At 41.6% G+C, this 23,177-nt stretch overlaps 2 protein-coding genes across 5 annotated transcripts in view; both read right to left on the bottom strand.

Annotated features, from left to right (window-relative positions):
- LOC117258368 (paired box protein Pax-7-like) overlaps positions 1 to 23,177 on the bottom strand; it is a 240,631-nt gene that overhangs the window by 165,097 nt on the left and 52,357 nt on the right. For all 4 annotated transcript variants that reach the window (XM_033629198.2, XM_033629199.2, XM_078170386.1 and 1 more), the window contains exon 5: positions 15,846 to 16,045. In XM_033629198.2, the coding sequence (XP_033485089.1) occupies positions 15,846 to 16,045 (200 nt within the window). The remainder of the gene's footprint in view (positions 1 to 15,845; positions 16,046 to 23,177) is intronic.
- On the bottom strand, positions 20,376 to 22,569 carry LOC144464222 (uncharacterized). Its single transcript, XM_078170443.1, has 2 exons — positions 22,310 to 22,569; positions 20,376 to 20,850 (listed from the first exon to the last, which is right to left on the bottom strand). Exons 1-2 carry the CDS (start codon positions 22,323 to 22,325, stop codon positions 20,546 to 20,548), a joined length of 321 nt encoding a protein of 106 aa, XP_078026569.1. The 5' UTR covers positions 22,326 to 22,569; the 3' UTR covers positions 20,376 to 20,545.

Raw genomic sequence — 23,177 nt, 5'->3', positions numbered from 1 at the left:
CATGCAAGTAACATGCCTGTGGTCATCGAACAGCCCCCCCCCAGAGGCTCGGTCACAAAGCAGCGAGCTGTGGTGTGTCTCAAGTCAGTAGTGACATCCAGGAGCCCACGTTAGGACTTTGCTGGGACTACCTCCGTGATACCCTGGGGTATAGACCTCGTTCGCTTGAGGCCCTGACATAAAAAGTTGTTTGGAAAAACGTCATTTGAACTCTGTTTTTAGCCTCATTGTAGCCTGCAGCTCTAACTGCCTCTCTGGGCACCACGCTCACGTGAAAGCACATGAAAACATGTGAACGCGGTGCCCATGTCCCACAGTCTCGTGCAAGCGCGCACACGTGAGCGCAGTGTACAGAGAGGCAGTTAGAGCTACAGGCTACAATGAGGCTAAAAACAGAGTTCAAATGACGTTTTTCCAAACAACTTTTTATGTCAGGGCTTCAGGACACTTGGATCACTACGGACGAGCAGTATGAAGGTATTTCGTTGTTTCAATTATGTGTTTTTGGACGTTTGAATCTGGGGCGCCGTAAGCCTCCATTAGGTGGAGTTGTGTTGCTACCCCCTCTCCCCTTGGATCTCTGCAAGTGATGTGAGGACTCGAAAACTTCACCTGAGCCTCCCTCAGCATATGGGTGAGTAGATAATGGCTGAATTTTCATTTTTGGGTGCACTATCCCTTTAAGAAATCTGCGTTCATTGGTAAAATCTCCTGTGACCCTGCACCACAGCTCCCAGATGTTACCAAATTTAGCACCTGGCAGGAACTTGTCCATGCTACAGCCCGGTCCCTACATGGGGCAGCTGACCCTGGCACCCAACCGCCTTGTGAAGCTGCTGATTACATCATTGCAGAGAAGCTTCTTCTGATGCAATCCCAGATGGACTCCTTTCCTGAAGAGATGAAAGCCCTGAATGCTGGTCGTTCCATCCCATCAGACAGTCGTTGTGGGTCCCTTGCACCAGAATACGACGAGGCCACAGGAGTATTGAGGATTAGCGGTAGACTACGACGGTCTGACAATCTTGAGATGGGCTTGATCCACCCTGTCATCTTGGATCCACATCACTCCATCACCAAACTTCTGATCCAAGACTGTGATCAGACTCTTCGGCACCCAGGACCCGAACAAGTGCTGGCTGAACGTCGCCATAGGTTTTGGATTCTCCGTGGAAGAGAAGCTGTCCGAAGACAGCAGCATGTATGCCAAGAGTGTCAATGCTAGCAACCAAGCCCATTAGCCAAGCCCGCGATTCCAAGGATGGCTGACCTCCCCCCAGCTTGGCTGCGCCTGTTCAAACCTCCCTTTTATTCAACAGGAGTAGACTGTTTTGGTCCCTACCAAATCAGGATTGGGTGCCACCAGGAGATAATATGGGGTATAGTATATAAACGTATGACCACCCGATGTGTTCATCTTGATTTGCTTGAGAGCCTGGATTCAGAGGCTTTCTTGCCAACCTGATCTCACAGAAATACGTGAAATGACCACGACCTCTTAAAACTGCATTCCGTGGTGGCAGCATGTAATGAGCTGAAATTACGCTCCGGTACCACGGAAACAATGCAAAGTATGTAATGTAAAGTCAGTTAGGATCCATTCTCGTGGTGGACACACGAATTCCCTGATTCAACAGCGTCACGTCAACCTCGTTTTCCTCAGTGATATCTTTAACATTCCTGTATACACACAAAAACACGGAAGTGTCCTTGATAACGCAACAATATGACAGGTCAATGTCAAGGCATTAAAATAAAATAAATGTATTTTGCCAGCTTTTGATAGCGTAGGGCTTTAAGAGCATTGTGCTGTGAGCGGATGGGGCGCGTTCAACTACTGTTTTGTAGCTACTGTCTGCTGTCTGTGGGCATGTGAGTCATGTGAGTAGAGTCAACAACTGGGGGTGCTGTCAGATATGGGTAAAATATGGATAAAATTAATTTTCACCCATTTAGAAATTAGATATTTAAAATCTGATTTCACAAATGTGTTTACCATTCCCTTAAAGTCCAAAGTGTACTCTCAATTCAGTATTTACAACTTCCAAATCTAGGAAAAACACTTTTCGCAATTCCCTAGGACTGCACCATGCAGCTTGATACACATCAGAAACATAGTTATAGTTCTTCTGATTTGCAAAGTAGGGTTCTAAATAGGGTTGAAAAAAGATAGATCTACTGAATATATCAAATGTCTTGTAAAGCCAAACTAGTAATGACACTGCACCTAGACGAACTATGTTAAGAAAAAGTAAGGATGATGGTTAATTTCAGATATTTTAGCAAGTTCTCTAGAAACTGCGTTTTTGGGACTCCGGTTGTAGAGTTGTCAAATAGTGTGGTAAAAAAGTAAATCTACTGAATATATCAAATATCTAGTACAGCCGAACTATCATGTTATTATTATTATTATTATTGGTGGGAAATTATAACAGACGAATATATTTGCTGTTTTAGTATCAAGAACACTTTCGTGTTTTTGTGTGTATATAGGACGTTACTGAATCAGGGAATTTGTGTGTCCACCACAAAAAAGGATCCAAATTGACTTTACATTGGCATTGTTTCCGTGGTACCGGCACATCATTTCAACCCATTACGTGCTGCCGCCACGGAATGCGGTGTTAAGAGGTCGTGGTCATTTCCCGTATTTCTGTGAGATCAGGTTGTTTCTTGCTGGGATTGAGAAGCTACATTGCCCGGCGCGGTGTACCATTCGAACTTCTACTGGACAATGGCACCAACTTTGTTGGCAGCCCTTAAGGTCACTCTCCAGGAACAGGCAGTCCCTGAACCTGTGCTACGGACTGTACTTGTGGAAGTGGAGGGCATTATGAATGCCAAGCCTTTGGGCTACATATGTTCGGACGCTGCCAACCCAGATCCAGTAACACCGAGCATCCTCCTCATGGGACGCCACGATGCCTCGCTTCCACAGGTGATGTACGACTCCAGCAAGCTCCTGGGGAAACATAGGTGGAGGCACAGCCACGTCCTGGCTGAACACTTTTGGTCATCTTTCATTCACCACTACCTGCCCAGCCTACAGGAGAGGCATAAGTGGAGGAGGGACAGCAAGACCCTTAAGGTGGATCAGGTAGTTCTCCTAGTAGATCCACAGCTACCACAAGCCCTCTGGCCTGTTGGGAAAGTGGCACATACGTACCCTGGAGCTGACAGATGGGTCAGGACAGCAACTGTCCAAGTGAAAGATAAGACCTACGTTCGCCCTACTGCTCGCCTGATTCCCCTTCCAAGGCTCCATGATGATGAAACTCCAGATACGGCCTGATTGACTTTATCCCTATTTCTCATATCTCGAGAGACACTCGGGGGCAGCTGTGTACGAAAGCCCTTAACACTGGACACACATCGTCAGTTTCAAGCAGCATGGTGCAGCAGTGAGACCTCCGCAGTGGACAATTAACGACTTTCTCTTTCTCTCTTTTGATGTGTGTGCGTGAATGAACATGGAAAGAAGCCGCCCATGTTTCACTTACAGTAGAGTGAATTTAATTTGGTTAGCATGTAAACTTCTGTGTACTTTCCAGTTTGTCTTTGTTAATTGACTGCTACATTGCGATATGCGCTAGCTTAATGGCTCGTTTAGCCTATGTTAATTAGCTCTCTTGATAACCTCACTGAGTACCATATGTAATGTTAGTTAGGTAAGAGTTGTTCTTTAGACATGTTTTTTTAATAAGGGGTGGACAGTGGCAGTCTTAAAGAATGATGGAACACAGCCAGATGTAATAGAAGCGTTTATAATGGTAAGAAAGCTGGGAAAAATTATTGTAGTGATCTCCTTGAGGATCTTGGTGGGAATTATGTCTTGGGGACCAGAAGACAGGTTCATATGTGACAAGATTTCCTGTAGATCATGTAATGAAATGGGGGAGAGCTGAGTTAGTAGAGTGGGAATGACGTGAGGTATGTCAAGAGGCAGGGTAACTGTAGAGGATGCAATGGCTTTTCTAATATTGTCAATCTTCTTGATAAAGAAGGACAGGAAATTTTCACAGAGAGCCGGGGAGTGTTCTGTAAAGATTTTTGAGAATTTTACCACTGATTGTTCATTGAATACACAAGAGGGGAAGGTACGTTTGTTAGGTAAAGAATCTGCCTGAAGGACTGTCTCAAAAATAATATAACTGTGATCAGAGGTCAAATCTTTCATTGATATGGCACTAGGAGCTATATCCAATGTAAAGACAAGGTCCAGGGTATGGCCATGGTTGTGTGTGGGTCCAGTAACATGCTGAATTAAATCAAAAGAATCAGTAATATTTAAAAAAGCCAGTGCAAAGTTATCTGTGGGATCATCCACGTGAATGTTAAAATCACCAACCAAAATAACACATGAAGACATGAAGTCTGAGAATTCTGAGAGAAAATTGTTATCTGGTTTGGGAGGGCGGTATAAAACAATGCAGCAGACGGGTTTAGAAGAGGCAATGTTAAAAGCAAGGACCTCAAAACTCTTGAATACACCAACCTTAATGTGAGAGCACTTAAAATCATTTCTAAAAACCACTGCCAGCCCACCCCCATGACCAGAAGGCCTGGGACAGTTGAAATGGTCATAATTAGGGGGTTGTAATCCAACAAATAATTACCAAAATACTGTAAACCTGCTAAATTGCCTTGATGTCACAAAATTTCCTACAGCTTAATGCTGATAAGACAGAGATATTGAACAGTCTTGATTCTCTGTCCCAATCAATAACTCCACATTGCAGAAATCTCAGTGTCATTTTTGATGTATATATTCAGTAGTTTCCACCATCTCAGAAATATTTCCAGGATCAAATCATTCCTTTATAACAATCATCTGGAAATTGTTATTCATGCATTCATAACTAGGCAATTAGATTATTACAATTCCTTGCTCTCTGGCATCAGTAAAAAAAATCCCTCTTCCGCCTCAAGCTCATCCAAAACTCTGCTGCCAGAATCTTGACTTGGGACAAGAAAACATGCCCCTATCACACCAATTCTTGCTTCATTAGTTGCAGCTGTGACCGTTAACAGTTAGCTCCACTTGTTAGCCGCTTAATGGCAGCAAGCAAGCAGCCACTGGCCACCAGACTTCACAGCTGATCCCAGCAGGGCTCCACTCAGTCTGGACTGGAGAAGGTTTTTGGTTTGATGCCATTTGACAGGCAGGTACTGTAGGAGTTAGCTCAGTTACCTGTGAGTGAAGCTGTGCTGTAAGTAAACAGTCTGAACTCTGATCACTTTTTTCTGACATGAAAGTTTAGTTTTAATCACCAACTTCAAGTTTTTTTCTGTTTCCTAACGGTGAGATGGATAAGTCAGAGTTTACAGTGAACTTGAGTACAGATCGTAGTTGTCTCAGAATTGTTGTTTGTGGTGTCAAAGTTTTTGAGAGCATAAATAGAGAGATGTTGAGCTTTTCAAAAAATTATCAGTACATGTGAGCTTGTAAATCAGCCCTTAAACCTGTCAAAAACTGCTGGAAAAAAGGACAGTTTGTTAGTGTATAGAAATTATTTGAAGTGGAAAAAAAATATTTGGCAACCTGCAGCGTATCATGCTAGCATTAAAGGATGCCACACAGACACACACACACACACACACTACTGCCAACATAATATCATCCCCTTATCCACCGACATCAATTAATTTTCTGGCTTGTATTCACTTTTGTAATCACCTTTCTTGTCTGATCTGTATCCACTTTTGTATTCACTGTCTTTGTTGTCTTGTTAGTATTTTGTATTGTTTTGCAATTAAGAAAAAAAAAGGACACTTTTTTCGTTGGTTTCTGACACCGCAACTTACTGCCCGAGTGCCAGGTTTCGACAACTTCGGAGTTGTCTGTGTTGTCCCAAAAGGTGTGAAATTAGAGATGAAACATGCTTTTTAATATTAATGTAAGATTAGTGTGTTATTTTTGTTTTGTACATTTTTTAAGCACTTTATTTGTAATTTTCTGAATATCCTATAAAACAATCATATTCTCTCTTACAAATAGCCATAGAAAAAACAATCCCAATAACAGACAAAAAAAAAAAAACAAAAAAAAAAACAAGTGCACCTAATATTCCTTATTACTGGACAGTCCAAGGGCAGGTATAAAAGTTCAGAGTTCCAGTTCCAGACCAGGTAAATTGTTCACATAAGTTATTAAAGGGTCCCAGGTTTTGTGGACTCTGTTGATGGAACCGTTGAGGGTACATCTGATCTTTTCCAGCTTTATGTTCTGCATAATGTCCCTAATCCAGTGGTGGTGTGATGGAGGAGCAACAGCCTTCCATTTAAATAAAATCAAACATCTAGCTAACAAGGAGGAAAAGGCAATGACCCTCTGTAAATGAGCGGGGGGAACAGATCCCGTCAGTTCAGAAAACCAACCGAAAACAGCAACCAAGGGAGAAGGTGAAATGTTATAAGCATAAGCATTAGAGATGAATTCAAAAAAGGATGACCAGAAAGGGGCAAGTTTCAGACAAGACCAGAACATATGATAGGAGGTAGCCGGGGTCTGTTTACATCTGTCGCATGATGGGTCTACATTCGGAAATATTCTTGCTAGTTTAGCTTTCGAGAAGTGTAACCGATGCAACACTTTAACCCTATGGGCCCGAACGACGCATAGTGCGTCCAAATTCACACCTGTTCTTCTCTATGGATTTTCTCCGCAACCGTTCGTTATTCGAGAAGCCACGCATATCATGTGAAACAGCGGAATCGTAGCTTTCCAAGAAGACCAAGCACTTGTCGGTAGTACAGTGTTTTCACAGCGAAAAAAAATGATAAAGTTACACTAAAATTATGTATAACAGAGCTTTCATACAGCTTTGCACACACATTACTCTTGGATGGATTACTTGCGAATGCAGGTTCGCACAGATATCACATGAAAGCGCAGGAGCAGAGCTTTCCAGTGATACCACTTTCCAGTGATACCACCCACATCATTGTGCTGTCAACCCATCACGCTATAAATACAGTGTCTACAAAATAAAAACCTGACGAATTTCTTTACAATCCATTATACAGATCTTGTTATCAGTCACTTCATATAGTGAGGAATATCGTATCTTACCACGTTTTAGGCTTGTGTGTGTTTCTCCCTGTCTATCCACATTTGTAGTCCGGCTTTCAAGATGCAAATATCTCCATATTGTCCAGTTGACACTCCATCAAACTTTGTATGACAAGACCAGCGCACTTCACCTTTGCGCAACCAGACAACTGAGGACTAATTATGCATGTGTGACAGGGCAGTAGTCACCATATATATTGAGGGGGACACGTGCCCCCCCCACCAATGCCCAAAATGTCCCCCCAATATATAACTGAAACTGAAAAACAAATATTATCTTGGAGGACATCATTGCACTTGGTTGACTGTTTTTCTCTTATCTTAGATGTAAATATTGCATGTTTCTTTCAGATAAAACACATTTTTGACTTGTGAAATGAGTCAATGGAATTTCTTGCAATAATGAAAAAATACTGGCAATCATGTCCGCCTGGCACAAACCACATGTTTTGGACAGCTGTGAAGTGACAGAATGTCCCACCATCATGGTTCTTATATTGCCAGATTCCAGAGAGTCTCCCCTCTTCATATCTGGCAGAATATGTCTTTTTCCAACTTGCTATGCTGAGATACATGTAAAAATTTAAGAATTTAGTCACACAGATTTGTTTTTTTCATTGATATAAAAATTAATATAAAATACAGGCACACAGGAGGACATGAAATGATGGCAAATCTGGTTGGCCCAGATTGTCCTGAAAAAAACTCAAGATATAGCATGTGTATGTAGCCTTTATAATGACTGTGATATGAGCTTAAAAGTAAAGGCAGTAAAAATACCCCAAAAAGGCCTAGGGCCCAAAGGGTTAAACTGTATTAAAACATGTCTGGAACATATGGAAGAAGAGTGGACTCCTCATCGGACAGCAGGACCCCCAAATCACTTTCCCACTGTTCACCCTTAATAGAGGATCCAAACAGGAAGGAGAGGGAAGGGTAGGAAAATTATCAAATTTTTTATGAGTAAAATCTCTAATTTGCAAGTATCAGAAAAAAATGATTATTGGTCAGACTGAATTTTCTGGATAATTGTTCAAAGCTTGCAAAAGTATCATTGACATACAGGTCTTCAATACTACGAAAGCCCTTGTCATACCAAATTTTGAAGCCATTGTCCATTAAAGATGGTTGAAAAAGATGATTATGTATTATTGGTGAGTGAACAGAAATACTCTGAATACCCAGACATCTTTTGAACTGCTTTACGATGCGTAGTGATTGAGTTACAATTATATTATCCTTAATATTATTAACTAGCGATGGTGGGGGTGCACAGAGTAAGGCAGGGAATGAGTGTGGGCTGCTTGTAACCTTTTCAATCTTGAGCCATGCAGGGATCCTATCATTCCAGTCTTTTAACCACAGAGAGATGGCATTAAAATTTGAAGCCCAATAATACGTGCGCAAATTTGGAAGTGAAAGCCCACCTACACATTTTGGTCTTTCCATAAATGATTTTCATATGCGAGCTGATTTATTATTCCATATAAAATAAGAAACCACTTGATTAAATGCCTTGAAAAAAGATTTTGGTATGAAAACAGGTATTGCCTGAAACAAAAACATAAACTTTGGTACAATCTTTGCTAGAGGTAGTGGCAAAATAGACCATCTTTTAATATCTTGTTTGCACTGTTCTAACAGAAGAGTAAGGTTACTTTTAAATAGACTCTAATAGGATTTGGTGACTTTTACACCCAAATATGTAAAGGACTTAGTTTCTGTAATGAACTTCACAAAGTCTGAATCAGCCAGCAGGAGTGTGTCAAGCTGCCATGTCCGTTTTGTCCTCTGAGTCTGAAGAGTTACTTTAATACTCACAGGGGCATGATCAGAAATAATAATTGGGTCATATTTACAATCTGTAATAACACTCAGCAAATAGGGGTCAACCAAAAAAAACACTTTACATTAGAGTAAAATGAATACTCCCTGTTGGTGGGATGTTTAAATCTCCATGGGTCTATAAGTTTATGTATATCTATGAACGACTGGATTGTTTGCACAGATTTAGATGGTCTTGGTGCAGACTGAGAGGAGTGATCCCAGATAGAGTCCATCACCAGGTTGTAATCCCCAGACATTATCAAGTGATGACTATCCAGATTAGGGATGGAGCTTGGCATCTTTTTAAAAAAAATGATCGTCATCAAAGTTCGGGCCATAAATATTGACCAATACTAAGCGGAGTTGAAACAGCTGTCCCACAACCATTGCATATCTGCCATTTGGGTCCAAGACAGTGTCTGATACAATGAAAGGGATTTTTTTATGAATAAGTATAGCTACTCATCTACCTTTACAGTTAAATTGTGAATGTAATATTTGCCCTACCCAGTCTTTATGGATTTTGGACTGGGCTCGATTTTGAAGGTGGGTTCCCTGTAGGAAAGCTATTCCAACCCCAAGATGTTGTAAGTGAGAGAGAACCCTTTTTCTCTTGATTGCCTGATTCAGACCCTTTCAATGATTTTCATGTCATCTCTACCTGGGACTAGGTGTGAATTATCCTGTGTCATCAGAACTACTCAATTCAAAAATACCTGTGTCTACCCCATTTAGATGGTAACAAAGACAAATAGGTGCACAAACTGTATATAAAACAAATCAAAACTACTACATATAACACATAAACAAGCCTTTAAATGGCTGTCCCCCCCAGAAAACGTCAAACTACTGCAAACCTGCATTTGCATGCTATACCTGCAGTGATGAATACCTTTTTCAACCACTGATGAACCTCTCCAACAGTATGGTAAATAATAGGGTTGGGAATCTCTCTGTGATAGACGATTCGATACGTATCTAGATACACGGGTTACGATACCATTCAAATACAATATATTTTTAATACAGAACGATCCGATACGATTCGATACAGTGTAGGAACGATATGATTCGATACGATTCGATACAGTGTAGGAACGATACGATTCGATACGATTCTATGGTTAACATTTGTTGATGTAGACATTAATCATACATTATAAAATAAAGAAGCCAATTCTATAAAAGTAACATTCTTACAGTATTTTCAGATTTGTAAAAGACCACATCCCCAAGCATTGTTGCTGTATGGCACTGGCAAAAATAAAATAAAAAGACAAAAAACAAAATCACATGTCAAATGTATTTATTTTTAGACATGGACCAAAAAAAGTCTTGCTGAATGAACATCATTTTGTTGGATGGGATCAATATAAAAATGAGAAGAAGTTTTAAACTTTAAGTGAAGTGAACTTTAAGTAAAATTTAAGTGTTTTAAACCTACTTGTTGTGTTGTTTTTATGGTATTGTCTGTGTTTTTGTATGTATCTTATATGGACTTGAGTCTGGAATAAAGTTTATTATAACGCTGTACAATATAAACATAAAGCAGAATAAAATAATAACATGCAATGTAGGGGCAGAATCTGACATCTCCTGTTAATAGTTGACGTCATGGACTGTGATGACTAGCAGCTTATCACTGACAGCATGTCAGACTATTTCTCTGTGTTTTCTACACTCTGTGTTTGTCATTTATAAAAAGATAAATCACTTTTCTATAATACATCACTGATATTTCAATGGAATAAATTAATTATTGACTTATTCATACTTCAAAAACAGCATCAATAAGTGATTTACATAGGGGGGATCAAAATAAAATAAATAAATAAAATCAAAATCAACCAGCCACCCTCCTCCTCTGACAAGTAAAGAACAGTCCCTAAAGTGTGCTGAGGTTTGTGGAAATGTGAACTGCTCGTTTCACCTTTGACACGTCACATACCTGTGTGCTGCCAGGGCTTGGCTGGTATTTCTGGGCAGTCATGACACTGAAGAAGACTTCTTGGACCTGGAGCCAGGCTTGTCGGTCGCCGGCAAGCCGTTATCATGCGCCGCCGTATTTGACAGGAATACGTATTTCTGTCTGTGTCTGTGACCCCGCGTTCAACCCACAACCGGCAGGATTCACCTTTAGTTTCTGCTGCGGCTTGGCTGCTGCCTGGTTTATCCAACCAGCATTAGCTTCTGTTCTTCATCTCCACCGGTCAAGCTGGCGCTGATGTTTACATCCATTATCGTTGTCAGTAATGTCTGCTACGGAGCAGGCATTACTGCTACGTCGGCTCTTGCGTTGTTTTCAAGATGCAAACTGTTTAATTCAGTCAACCGATTGCTAGTCTCGCGATACCCGAATCCATGACTCTACAATTGATTCATCTAAGGATTCATGGCTGATTTGTATCGATTGAGAAGGCTGCTACCAACGTAGCCATATCTCTTGCTTGTCAAACTGGATATCCGGTCGTTTCGGTTAATCGTTCCCAACCCTAGTAAATAACCTGTGACATCATTTTACATTATTGAGACCATGATACCCATAGGCTGTAGAAAGTCAATGTAATGAGACCGGTGGTGATCATAAATAAACTTAGGAGGTTGTACATATGTAGCGTTGCATGTGATATGTACACACACATTCACACACAAAACGTTTACAGCGACATAAATAATAGTAATTAAATAATAAATTAAAATAAAAAAATACTGTCACAAAATATGACAGAATAACCATATCTCTAATGATATCACCATCTCTTCTAAGTGTCTACTGGCATCATTGACCCGCTCATTACCTCAATCACCACTGTCTGTAGTGTGTAAAGCGGGGCGTCCGTCAGCAACAGTAATATTGTTATTCACGTAGGTCAGCGCTTCCACAGGGTCAGTTAACTTCATGCGTTTCCCATTGTGCATGAACTGCAGAGTGGCTGGGTAGTAGAGGCCGAACTGGATCTTCGCGGCGTAAAGCTTCTTTTTGGACTCGGAGAAGGCTGCGCGTCATTTGTTGACATTCGGGCTGTAGTCAGGAAAGATGTGGAATCTTGATCCGTTGTAGGAGAGCAGGCCCTTCTGTCTGGCGAGGCGTAGGATCAATTCTTTGGTTTGAAAGTGGTAGAGCTTGACAATGAATGGCCGCGGTCTGTTGTCGCCATCTGCTGGTTTTGGGGCCAAACTTCTGTGGGCTCTATCCACTGATGGTGGCTTCTCAAAATAGTCTTCCCCGAGCACTTCAATGAGTAGTTTGGCAATGAAATCTGTTGGTCGCGGGCCCTCCACATTTTCTGGTATCCCCACCATGCGAATATGTGCCGCCTGGTGTAGTTTTCCAGGTACACCACCTTCTCCCTCAGAGCACTGTTCTCCTTTGCCAGCAAAGTTTGCGAAGCTTCCACGCTGCTCAGTCTCTTGTCAAACTCATTCAGTCCGTCCTCCACATCAGTAATTCGTTGGCCATACACACTCAGAATCAAATGTAGAGAAGCAATAGACGCCTGGTTCTCCTTACGAAACGAGTATATAGAGGCTTGCACAGCTGTAACTGCATTCGCTAGCATTTCCATGTTGTTAGCATTAGCATCTGCTTCTGAGCTAATGCTAGCCGAGGAGTCCGAGTTGTGTCGTGTTCTGGCTCTCTCTCTCTCCGCTCTTTGGCTGGTTTTGGAGGCATTTATCCATTCATAGGGTATTAAAGTCACTTAGTGTGCATTTCTAACGAAGTTGGAACAGTTACGAGGTCCAAAATGTATAAATTTGATTTCTGCAGGAGCTGTGGAAGGCACGTCTACTCCCTACTCATGCTCAAGAGTCTCCGTCTTTTGTACAATTTTTGAGTGAATAAAAGGAAAGGAGCACCATGCAAAATTTTGGACACCCCAAGACATTAAAGCTCTCAGACAACGTTAACCAGGGTCTCAGACCTTGATCAGCTTGTTAGGGCTATGGCTTGTCCACAATCATCGTTAGGAAAGGCCAGGTGATGCAAATTTCAAAGCTTTATAAATATTCTGACTCATGAGACCTTGTCCCATCAATCGCCAGCCATGGGCTCCTCTAAACAGCTGCCTAGCACTCTGAAAACTCAAATAACTGATACCCACAAAGCAGGATAAGACTATAAGATGATAGCAATTTGTTTTCGGGTAGCTATTTCCTCAGTTTGTAATGTAATTAAGAAATGGCAGTTAACAGGAACTGTGGAGGCCAAGTTGAGGTTTGGAGAACCAAGAAAACCTTCTGAGAGAGCTGCTCGTAGGATTGTTAAAAAGGCAAATCAAAACTCGCATTTGACTGCAAAAGACCTGCAGAAAGATTTAGCAAACTCTGGAGTGGTGGTGCACTGTTCTACTGTGCACTGACACCTATGACCTTCATGGAAGAGTCATCATAAGAAAACCTTTCTTTCTTCACCTGTCCAGCTGTTAAACACAAATGTGGATCGATCATGCTTTGGGCTTGTGTTGCAGCCAGTGGTACAAGGAGCATTTCACAGGTAGAGAGAAGAATTGTTTTAGTTAAATTCCAGCAAATTCTTTCACCATCTGTAAAAAAGCTGAAGATGAAGAGAGGATGGTTTCTACAAGAGGACAATTATCCCAAACTCGAATCAAAATCCACAATGGACTACCTCAAAAGGCACAAGCTGAAGGTTTTGGCATGGCCCTCACAGCCTCCCGACCTAAACACCATTAAACATCATGTGGATAGACCTCAAAAGAGCAGTGCATACAAGACGGCCCAAGAATCTCACAAAGCTAGAAGCGTTTTGCAGGAAGAATGGGTGAAAAGCCGTGAAACAAGAACTGAAAGACTCTTGCTAAATACAAAAATTGTTTAGAAGCTGTGATACTTGCCAAACGTGGTGGTACTAAGTACTGACCATGCAGGGTGCCCAAACTTTTGCTTCAGGTCCTCTCCTTTTTTGTTATTTTGAAATTGTAAAGGATAAAAAATCTTGCTTAAAATTTTGAAGAAATGTTCATCTTTAACTTAATGCCTTTTGGAAATCAGTTCATCTTCTACTTACTTAACTACTCTTTACTTTTTCTTTCCTTTTATCAACCATCTGTATATTAATTCTATGTAGTACCAGTACTTCAAAAATATGCAAATTGAACATGTTGACTGTTCATTATTTGACTTTGAAAACAGCAGTTGACAACACTGGTCGCAGCTCAAGGTCCACAAGCTAGTTTCCTCTGAAGATTTCCACCAAATTGGTCCTCATCAGCAGATTGACTTTGCTCAGCTGCCATGGAACCATAAATGTTTAAACTTCTAAGCAATGACAGTTCATTCTGACACTTGACAGCTGACAAGTCAACATGGAGGTTGACCATATGATGCAGTCAAAAGCTCCAAAACAACTGAGAAAATAGACATTATTGAGATTGTTCTGTCAGCTGGTATTTGTTGAAACTCTGGCTAAATCCTCTCAGTGAATTTAGGAGGCAGAGGTACAGAGAGCATTCTGAGGTCTGAAGGTATAAGAGCTAAGTGACAGCAAAGTGAGAGTGGACAGGTTTCTGTGCAATGCTGTTTTTGTACTCTCAGTTTTCCTGGATGTTGACTGATCCACGTTTCTGTTGTAGATAAAAGCCACCGTGATACAGCCTAGACCCTTCTGTGATCTGCTGGGCATATTACAATGAATGGTGGGCTTGAAAGTGGTGGGAAATAAAGATTCCAGCCAAGATTTTAGAGAGTGAGACATGCATGAGGAATGCAGACCCCACCCCACTGCTGAACACCTAACAGCTGTTGTTGGAGCTCAACAGTATTTTCTCGAGCACTGCTGGAACACTGTGAAGCTGCCAAAACCTAACAAAGACCAAAGACAGGTTCCTTAGCTGAGATGTGAACAGCTGGCAGACTCTCAAGCATTACAGTTCATATATATGTGTGAATAATAGTTGAACTCTGTGGTTAAATATGGAATTTGATATCACCATAATGTGACATCTTGTAGAATACAAATACAAATCAATCTCATCATAAAGGTTAACAACACAGCTTGAAAAGGAGTGTTTTCAGACAGAGCAAAAGGGAAAGTCAAAATGAAGATCAGTGCATCTTCTAATATCTGAACACTTGAAAATAAAAATGAAGAGTAAACCATGTGGCTGTTTACTGTCAGCACCTTGCTCAGCATGCAGTACAATAGCTCAAAATATTCTCCAAATGGATCTGTGGCCCCAACTGTGTAAGACAAAAAAATCTGACAGGACAACACTCACTCTTACTCTGACCTCATCACATATCAACGTTTGGTCATGGACCTTCCAAGTTTAGATACGACATGCATGGTACCCTGGGTGTGTTGGTTGTTGACTTTCTGGGATGCCATGTCAACTTCAACCTGTCACATGCATTGTCTGTTTTTCAAAATACACCTCTGTTTTCACAGGAAATGTACAGTTTGCATACAGTCTCTTTCAAAATAAACACACCATGTTGGTACAACAAATTGACATTTTTGTCCTTCAACAACAACTGCACGTGGTTATGTTGAGCCAACACACACGTGGTTGGGTTTAGGAAAAAAGAGCAGGGTTTGGATTTACAGTCACATGGGACGTGAACACCGGCCTCCTGGGTGAAAATTGGTGGTTGTTGGACTAATCCACCACACCTCCCGCCTGCCCTAGTTGGACTGCCACCCTGGATTTCAATGTTCTTCGCTTGGTTTCCCCCCTGAAGCAACCGACTGCCTGTCATGCCAATGTGAAAGAACAGCTTTTTTTTGTCAGTGTCTCACGCTGAAAGTCACTGACCAAGCAATGGACTTCGACAACACTGGAGTGAGACTGGGTTGGACAGGACAGAGACTGATGAGGATACTGTTTCTGGAAATAGACTCAGCTATGGAATTTTAGAGTTAAACGTTTTGTTTTGAGCAACACACGCTATCATGGTTAGGGATGGATAGTTTTAAGTGTATTACCTGCACCCTGGCCTCAGTGAGTTTTGTCCTCTGGGCCAGCTCCTCCCTGGTGTAGATATCAGGATAGTGGGTTCTTTCGAAAGCCTTCTCTAGCTCCTCAAGTTGCTCCGCAGTGAATGTGGTCCGACTCCTGCGCTGCTTCCTCTTCAGGGGGAGGTCAGGCTCTGACTCCACATCCGACACTTCATCCATCCGACTGCCTAGAAATACACATGGAGGGGACAATTTGGCATTACTTCATGTCAACATGTTTTATACAGTGAATAAGCAATGATGCAATGAATAAAAGACTGAGAAAGAAATAAGAAAGAAAAAATGCTGATTGAATTACTGTTTTTTTCCTGGGCATCTACTGATATCAGTAATACTAAACATTATTGATCAAACTGTGTGTCAGTCCATTGAAACTGAGTGTAATAATGGACATGCACTTGTATAGGGCTTTTCTAGTCATCTGATCGCTCAAAGTGCTACTCAGTTTTTAACACACTCACACACCGATGGAACAGCCATGGTTAATAAACATACAGAAACGAATGCCTCATTCCCACTGCATGGTGCAGTTCAACTCAACTCTACTTGACCATGTGCTTTCCTCAGTTTAGTTTTCCACTGCAGGCAGTACCCTATGAGCAAAGGCTGGAGTCTTAGCCACTGAAACTGCCCTGACATCATCTTCAAAATGACACAGCACACGGTGCTCCATCCAGGATCCTTTTACTGGGAACCAAACAGAGAAATGTCTGTACTTTGTCAGTTGAGCAATGTGTGATTTTGTGGGCTGCCATTTTTAAATCTGGGTCACACGAATAGACCCTTTTATTGTTAGTAAACAGTATGGCGGTTTTTGGTGGGCTGGCTTAGCTGGAGGCAAAACAATTCTCCCCAGACATTAGCTAGTGCTCATTCCGAGTGCCGTCGCACTCTGGCACAAACTGAAGTGTTCATAAATTTGAAGCAATGTCATAATGTACTTGGGTTGGGAACCGGAGGGTCGCCTGTTCAAGTCCCCGTCCGGACCAAAAGTATGGTGCGTGGACTGGTAGCTGGAGAGGTGCCAGTTCACCTCCTGGGCACTGCCGAGGTGCCCCTGAGCAAGGTACCGAACCCCCCAACCGCTCGGAGCGCCTGTCATGGGCAGCCCACTCTGACATCTCTCCACTCAGTGCATGTATAGGTCCAGTTTGTGCATGTGTGTGTTCGGACCTGTGTGTAATTGACAACAGAGTGAAAAATTGAATTTCCCCTCGGGGATTAATAAAGTATATAAAATTAAATTAAATTAAAATTAAAAAATATCCGGTTTGACAAGCGAGAGATATGGCTACGTTGGTAGCAGCCCTCTCAATCGATACGAATCAGCCATGAATCCTTAGATGAATCGACTGTAGAGTCATGGATTCAGGTATCGCGAGACTAGCAATCGGTTGACTGGCAGTTTGCATCTTGAAAACAACGCGAGAGCCGACGTAGCAGTAATGCCTGCTCCGTAGCAGACAACAATAATGGATGTAAACATCAGCGCCAGCTTGACCGGTGGAGATGAAGAACAGAAGCTAATGCTGGTTGGATAAACCAGGCAGCAGCCAAGCCGCAGCAGAAACTAAAGGCGAATCCTGTCGGTTGTGGGTTGAACGCGGGGTCACAGACACAGACAGAAATACGTATTCCTGTCAAATACGGCGGCGCATGATAACGGCTTGCCGGCGACCGACAAGCCCGGCTCCAGGTCCAAGAAGTCTTCTTCAGTGTCATGACTGCCCAGAAATACCAGCCAAGCCCTGGCAGCACACAGGTATGTGACGTGTCAGAGGAGAAACGAGCAGTTCACATTTCCATAAACCTCACCGCACTTTAGGGACTGTTCTTTACTTGTCAGGGGAGGAGGGTGGCTGGTTGATTTTGATTTTATTTATTTATTTTATTTTGATCCCCCCTATGTAAATCACTTATTGATGCTGTTTTTGAAGTATGAATAAGTCAATAAGTAATTTATTCCATTGAAATATCAGTGATGTATTATAGAAAAGTGATTTATCTTTTTATAAATGACAAACACAGTGTAGAAAACACAGAGAAATAGTCTGACATGCTGTCAGTGATAAGCTGCTAGTCATCACAGTCCATGACGTCAACTATTAACAGGAGATGTCAGATTCTGCCCCTACATTGCATGTTATTATTTTATTCTGCTTTATGTTTATATTGTACAGCGTTATGATAAACTTTATTCCAGACTCAAGTCCATATAAGATACATACAAAAACACAGACAATACCATAAAAACAACACAACAAGTAGGTTTAAAACACTTAAATTTTACTTAAAGTTCACTTCACTTAAAGTTTAAAACTTCTTCTCATTTTTATATTGATCCCATCCAGCAAAATGATGTTCATTCAACGAGCCTTTTTTTGTCCATGTCTAAAAATAAATACATTTGACATGTGATTTTGTTGTTTGTCTTTTTATTTTATTTTTGCCAGTGCCATACAGCAACAATGCTTGGGGATGTGGTCTTTTACAAATCTGAAAATACTGTAAGAATGTTACTTTTATAGAATTGGCTTCTTTATTTTATAATATATGATTAATGTCTACATCAACAAATGTTAACCATAGAATCGTATCGAATCGTATCGTTCCTACACTGTATCGAATCGTATCGAATCGTTCTGTATTAAAAATATATCGTTTTTGAATCATACCGTAACCCGTGTATCTAGATACGTATCGAATCGTCTATCACAGAGAGATTCCCAACCCTAGTGTCAGGTCACTTAAGCCCCATTTCCACCGAGCAGTATGGTATGGTATGGATAAGGTACCTGGAACCAGAAAAGTATCCCTTCAGATACGGTACCTAGACCTGAACGTTTCCACTGCAAACAGTACCCTTACATTTAGGTTTTTACCGGCAGGACGTAGCCGCGTCAACCACTTAATTACATGACATCATATAACGCGACAGGATTCAGGAGAAGGCACAATGGACAACATCGAACAGTTCGTAGTCTTTCTGCTCCTTATGTGGCTGTTCATCACAAAACAGAGACAAGCTTTGTTTGAGAAAAGGATGCAGGCAGCAAAGAGAAATACTACAGGAAAGTTTGGGAAATGCTACTACAGAGCTCAGAGAATCTCCTGTTGGCAAGACAATGGCGCAAGAGGGTAAGTTAACATTGGCTAATGTTATTGTTATCCCTCATTACAAGGGTTTAGTGTACTGTCATGCACATGTTAGCTTGATATGAAACAGGCAGCCGACCAGTATAAAAGTAATATTAGTTTGTTAAAATGAGCATAATCCATTGTGTGTTATACTATTGTAACATTAACCATCTTCTTGCTAGTGAGTGGGTTATTGAGCGGGCATATCTCACTATTCTCTGGTTTCTTTTTTTTACAAACCCAACGATCAATACAATAACGAAGAAAATAGCCAGCAGATTAATATATAATATAAATACTCTCTAAAAAACACCATTATGTTTGGTTATAAACCATTGTTTGAGCATTTTGTGTGCAGTCACTCTCGTACTGCGTATATTGTCCTACACTTACTTTATACACATTCTTCTGTGTTTTTCCTCCATAAGTTTCTCTACTGATCTGTAGTTATATGTAGTTGTGCTGCTGTAACACCCAAATTTCTCCTCTAGTGGGTGAATAAGTTAAATTTCTATTTAAGTAACTGGTGATGAAGCATTTTCAATGCAGGACCAGGATACTGGAGAATTTTGTGTAATCCTAGTGTTCTACTTAAGTAAAGGATCTAAACATGTCCTTTTCCACTGCTGTCTTGTATAAACAATACATATGGTTGAAAATGCCTTTGGCAGACTGAAAGGTAGGTGGTGGTGCCTTATGAAGAGGAATGACAGCAATATCTGCCCGATTAAACAAATGGTGCTGACTTGTTGTGCTCTGCATAACCTTTGTGAAAGCCACGGAGAGGACTACCAGAATGAATGGGACACATCAGTAGCAGCAGCTGCAGCAGAACCGATGGTTGCACTGGCTCAGGGTGCTGAGGAGGAGGGGAGGGATGTACTAGAGGGCCTGATGCGCCACTTGAGCAGCTAATTTTGTTTGAAACTTTTGCAAAACATTGCCAGTGTAATGACAACAATAAAACCTTTTCAAACGCTGACTTCCTGGGTTGTTTTTAAAAAATTTGCATAAATGCTGGGGTTTTGGAATTGTACTTTCACAAAGAGTTGTTTTATTTGCTCAGCCAGGTTATACGGGACACAAAGTCTACATATATAGGCAGAGGACAGAGTTTGAAAAATTCCACCCTAGAGTTTCAATTTAATTTGCCACCCAACACTTAAGTTTTTTGTCCTGAATAAGAAAAAAAAGTAAAACTTTTTGGTTGTATGGCTGATTAATTAATCTTGTATCTAATACGCTGTGCCAAAGCATAGCAAAAAGTCACATTTACCTGAGAAATGTAGCATCCCCTTTTAACATCCACCAACCTCACTCATTTATTTTAACATAAATACAACAAAAGCAAGGTGCCAGAGTTATAGAATAGAACATAAATGTACGTGGTATAACAAAACATACTTTATATAAAAAAGCTGTGCAAATACAAAGCAAAGTATTAAAAGCAGACAACATGCAAATACAAATCTGTGCAAAGATGAAAACTATATACATGACGTGCAAAAAACAACAACCAATAGGCTGTGTCAGCTCTTGCGACAACATCCAATAATGCCCAAGTTATCACTTTGTTGAGGGCCCTGGGTCACGCGCCAGCCACTCATCGCTTGTACGAGCTGGCCCAGTGTGCTAAGGAACACTTGCTCCTGGTGCTGTCCTCTGGCCAGCTCTGCTTCCTGGTGCCTCGCATCCCTGGCGTCCTCCAGCTGCATCAGGAGGTGCTGGTCCCAGTGCTGCCTTTGCTCCAGCTGTCTCTCCATCTGCATCTGGTCAGAAGCAAGCATGTCCCTCAGGACAGTCAACATGTCGTCCTGGTACCGTCTCCCCTTGCCTAGGTGAAAAAGCAAACAGGAATGGGATATTTTGAGCAAAGCATTTCTTTACATATGTTGGCAGCTGTAGTTATGAGTCATTTTGAGGATTACATTTTTAAATCCTGCATGTCCAATGTTTGTTAAATGTGTTGTATTTGATGCATTGCTGCAGCTCAAACTATCCAACTGTATATAGTGGAGTTAAAATAGGCTGACCAAACGTCCTCTTTTGCCCGGACATGTCCTCTTTTCACGTCCCATCCGGGGTGTCCGGGGGTTTTTTATAAATTGATGATAATGTAATGGTTTTCCGTGTGTGTGTGTGTGTGTGTGTGTGTGTGTGTTAGAGTGCGGCATGGGCCGCATATCTCTGTCCAAACCCGAACCCAGCCCGACATTATTTAATGACTAAAGCACTGTGTCACACTGTTGTTATGTTACAAGCTATTTAACAGGCCGGGCGTGCGCCGTGGGTGCCCTGCGGAGAGGGAGACCTCCGTGTTTGAGACGGGAGCGGGAGGTGGGATGTCCGACGCTTCTAGCGAGAGGAGAGGGAGAAATATAACAAAATAAGATAAAATAGGAAAAACCTGTCTCCCTCTTTTATTTTATTTTCAGCGTTTAATCAAGGCGGAGGCGGGCGGCTGGAGGTCCGAGACTTCCAGCGAGGGGAGAGGTAGAAACAAACAGCCAGTGTGTGTGTTCTGTTCAGGTGTTGTCACGTAAATAACAGGGCCCAAGCAATAAATAGGACAGACAATAGGATTTTATTTATTTTTACACTACATTTTCACTGAAAGCTGACCGAATCCGACCTGAGCCCAAATAAAATTTCTACATTTTTGACCAAACCCGGCCCGACCTGTCGGGACCCATCGGACTCGGATCGGGTAGCCACACTCTAGTGTGTGTCCCCTATCTATAGGGGACACACACTAGAGTGTGTATGTGTCCCCTATCTATAGGGGCCTATCTGAATTTCTGTCTTTGAGAGATATTATTTTGTAATATAACTGAATATTCTATCCATACATATACATTTTAAATATAGGCTATTAAAATTGTAAGGCATCTTTGAGTAAACTGCGAGTATCATTTAAGTAGGCTATCTCGTGGCCGGGCCGAGTGTCCTCTATTTTGAAAATCAAAATATAGTCACCCTAGTTAAAATGAGCACAGCCTTAAACATTTAAAGCAGTAAAATGCTGCTACATGTTCCTGTGGCAGCAGCATATCGAAAAACCATCATCAGTAACAGTAGTGACAGGGGCCTTTTTTCTGTACATTGAGCACTTTATCTTTTCATATCACTAATACAACTTTCAGATATTACATAAATTTACTTAAGTAAGATTCCAAATGTGGTAAGGCAATTTGATAGTGTGGTTATTAGGTACAGGATCTGACCACATCTTTCTCCACAGTTTTGGGGACTGATTGTAAGCGTTTTGCCAAGGCTAATGTTTTATTTCTTACCTGGACGTCGCAGCATTATAGGGAAGCCGGTGTCTGTGGAGGTGGACGGTGCTGTGGCAGACAGTAGTGATCGTGCCGTTGTCAAAGAGGTGGCGCCTGTGAGCTATCTTTGCTGGAAGGAGTGGTGGCGGAGTCCTCAAAACAGGGGCCTGCATCATTCTTGTTTGAGAACGTTGCATCTTAAGCAGAAACGTCACACAAATCATGAGTTAACTACATCCACTTTTACAACCTAAGTAGACATAAGTAGAATGCAACACTTTTATACTATATGAAATAGCAAACACAAAGTAGGCTACAACGTAAACAGCCACACACAGTGGGTCGCTAGTTAGCTAGCTGGGGGCTAACAATAAGTCTGTAGTGGGCAGAACTGGTTAGCACGCAAGCCAAAACAGTAAAGATTCCAAACAGGTTTCCAGAGTACACTGTAACAGTAGTAACAGTAAAGGCTTAAAGTGAACTCAGATTGCAAGCGGAGTACAGGGCTTACACATTAGCTTAATGCAACAATACTCACTGTTGGCCTCCAGTAGGGACTCTAGCAACGCTATTGCTGAGTCGATGCCCACCTCTCTTCCGACGCTCGTCGGCCTGTGTCCATATATTGCGTCCATTGCGTCAAACCAACGCCAGCTCCTTCTGCTTACGCCACTCTGGCCATTTTGGTCCTTAATCCTCCTGTATTCACTTTTGAGTTTTTTTATTTTGTTGCAACATTGTTCGGCCGTCCATTGGAAACCATGCTCTGCCATCCGTTGGCATACAACCTGGAAAACCTTTTAATTTCTCACAGCGCTGTCCAGTTCCCATTGGATTTCCTCAACTTGATCTCACAGAAATACGTGAAATGACCACGACCTCTTAA

Source organism: Epinephelus lanceolatus, chromosome 8 (assembly GCF_041903045.1).
Source record: "Epinephelus lanceolatus isolate andai-2023 chromosome 8, ASM4190304v1, whole genome shotgun sequence".
In the NCBI taxonomy this organism is placed as follows: Eukaryota; Metazoa; Chordata; class Actinopteri; order Perciformes; family Serranidae; genus Epinephelus; species Epinephelus lanceolatus.
Note: the sequence above shows the minus strand (reverse complement) of the source record. Positions and strands in the feature narration are given on the sequence as shown.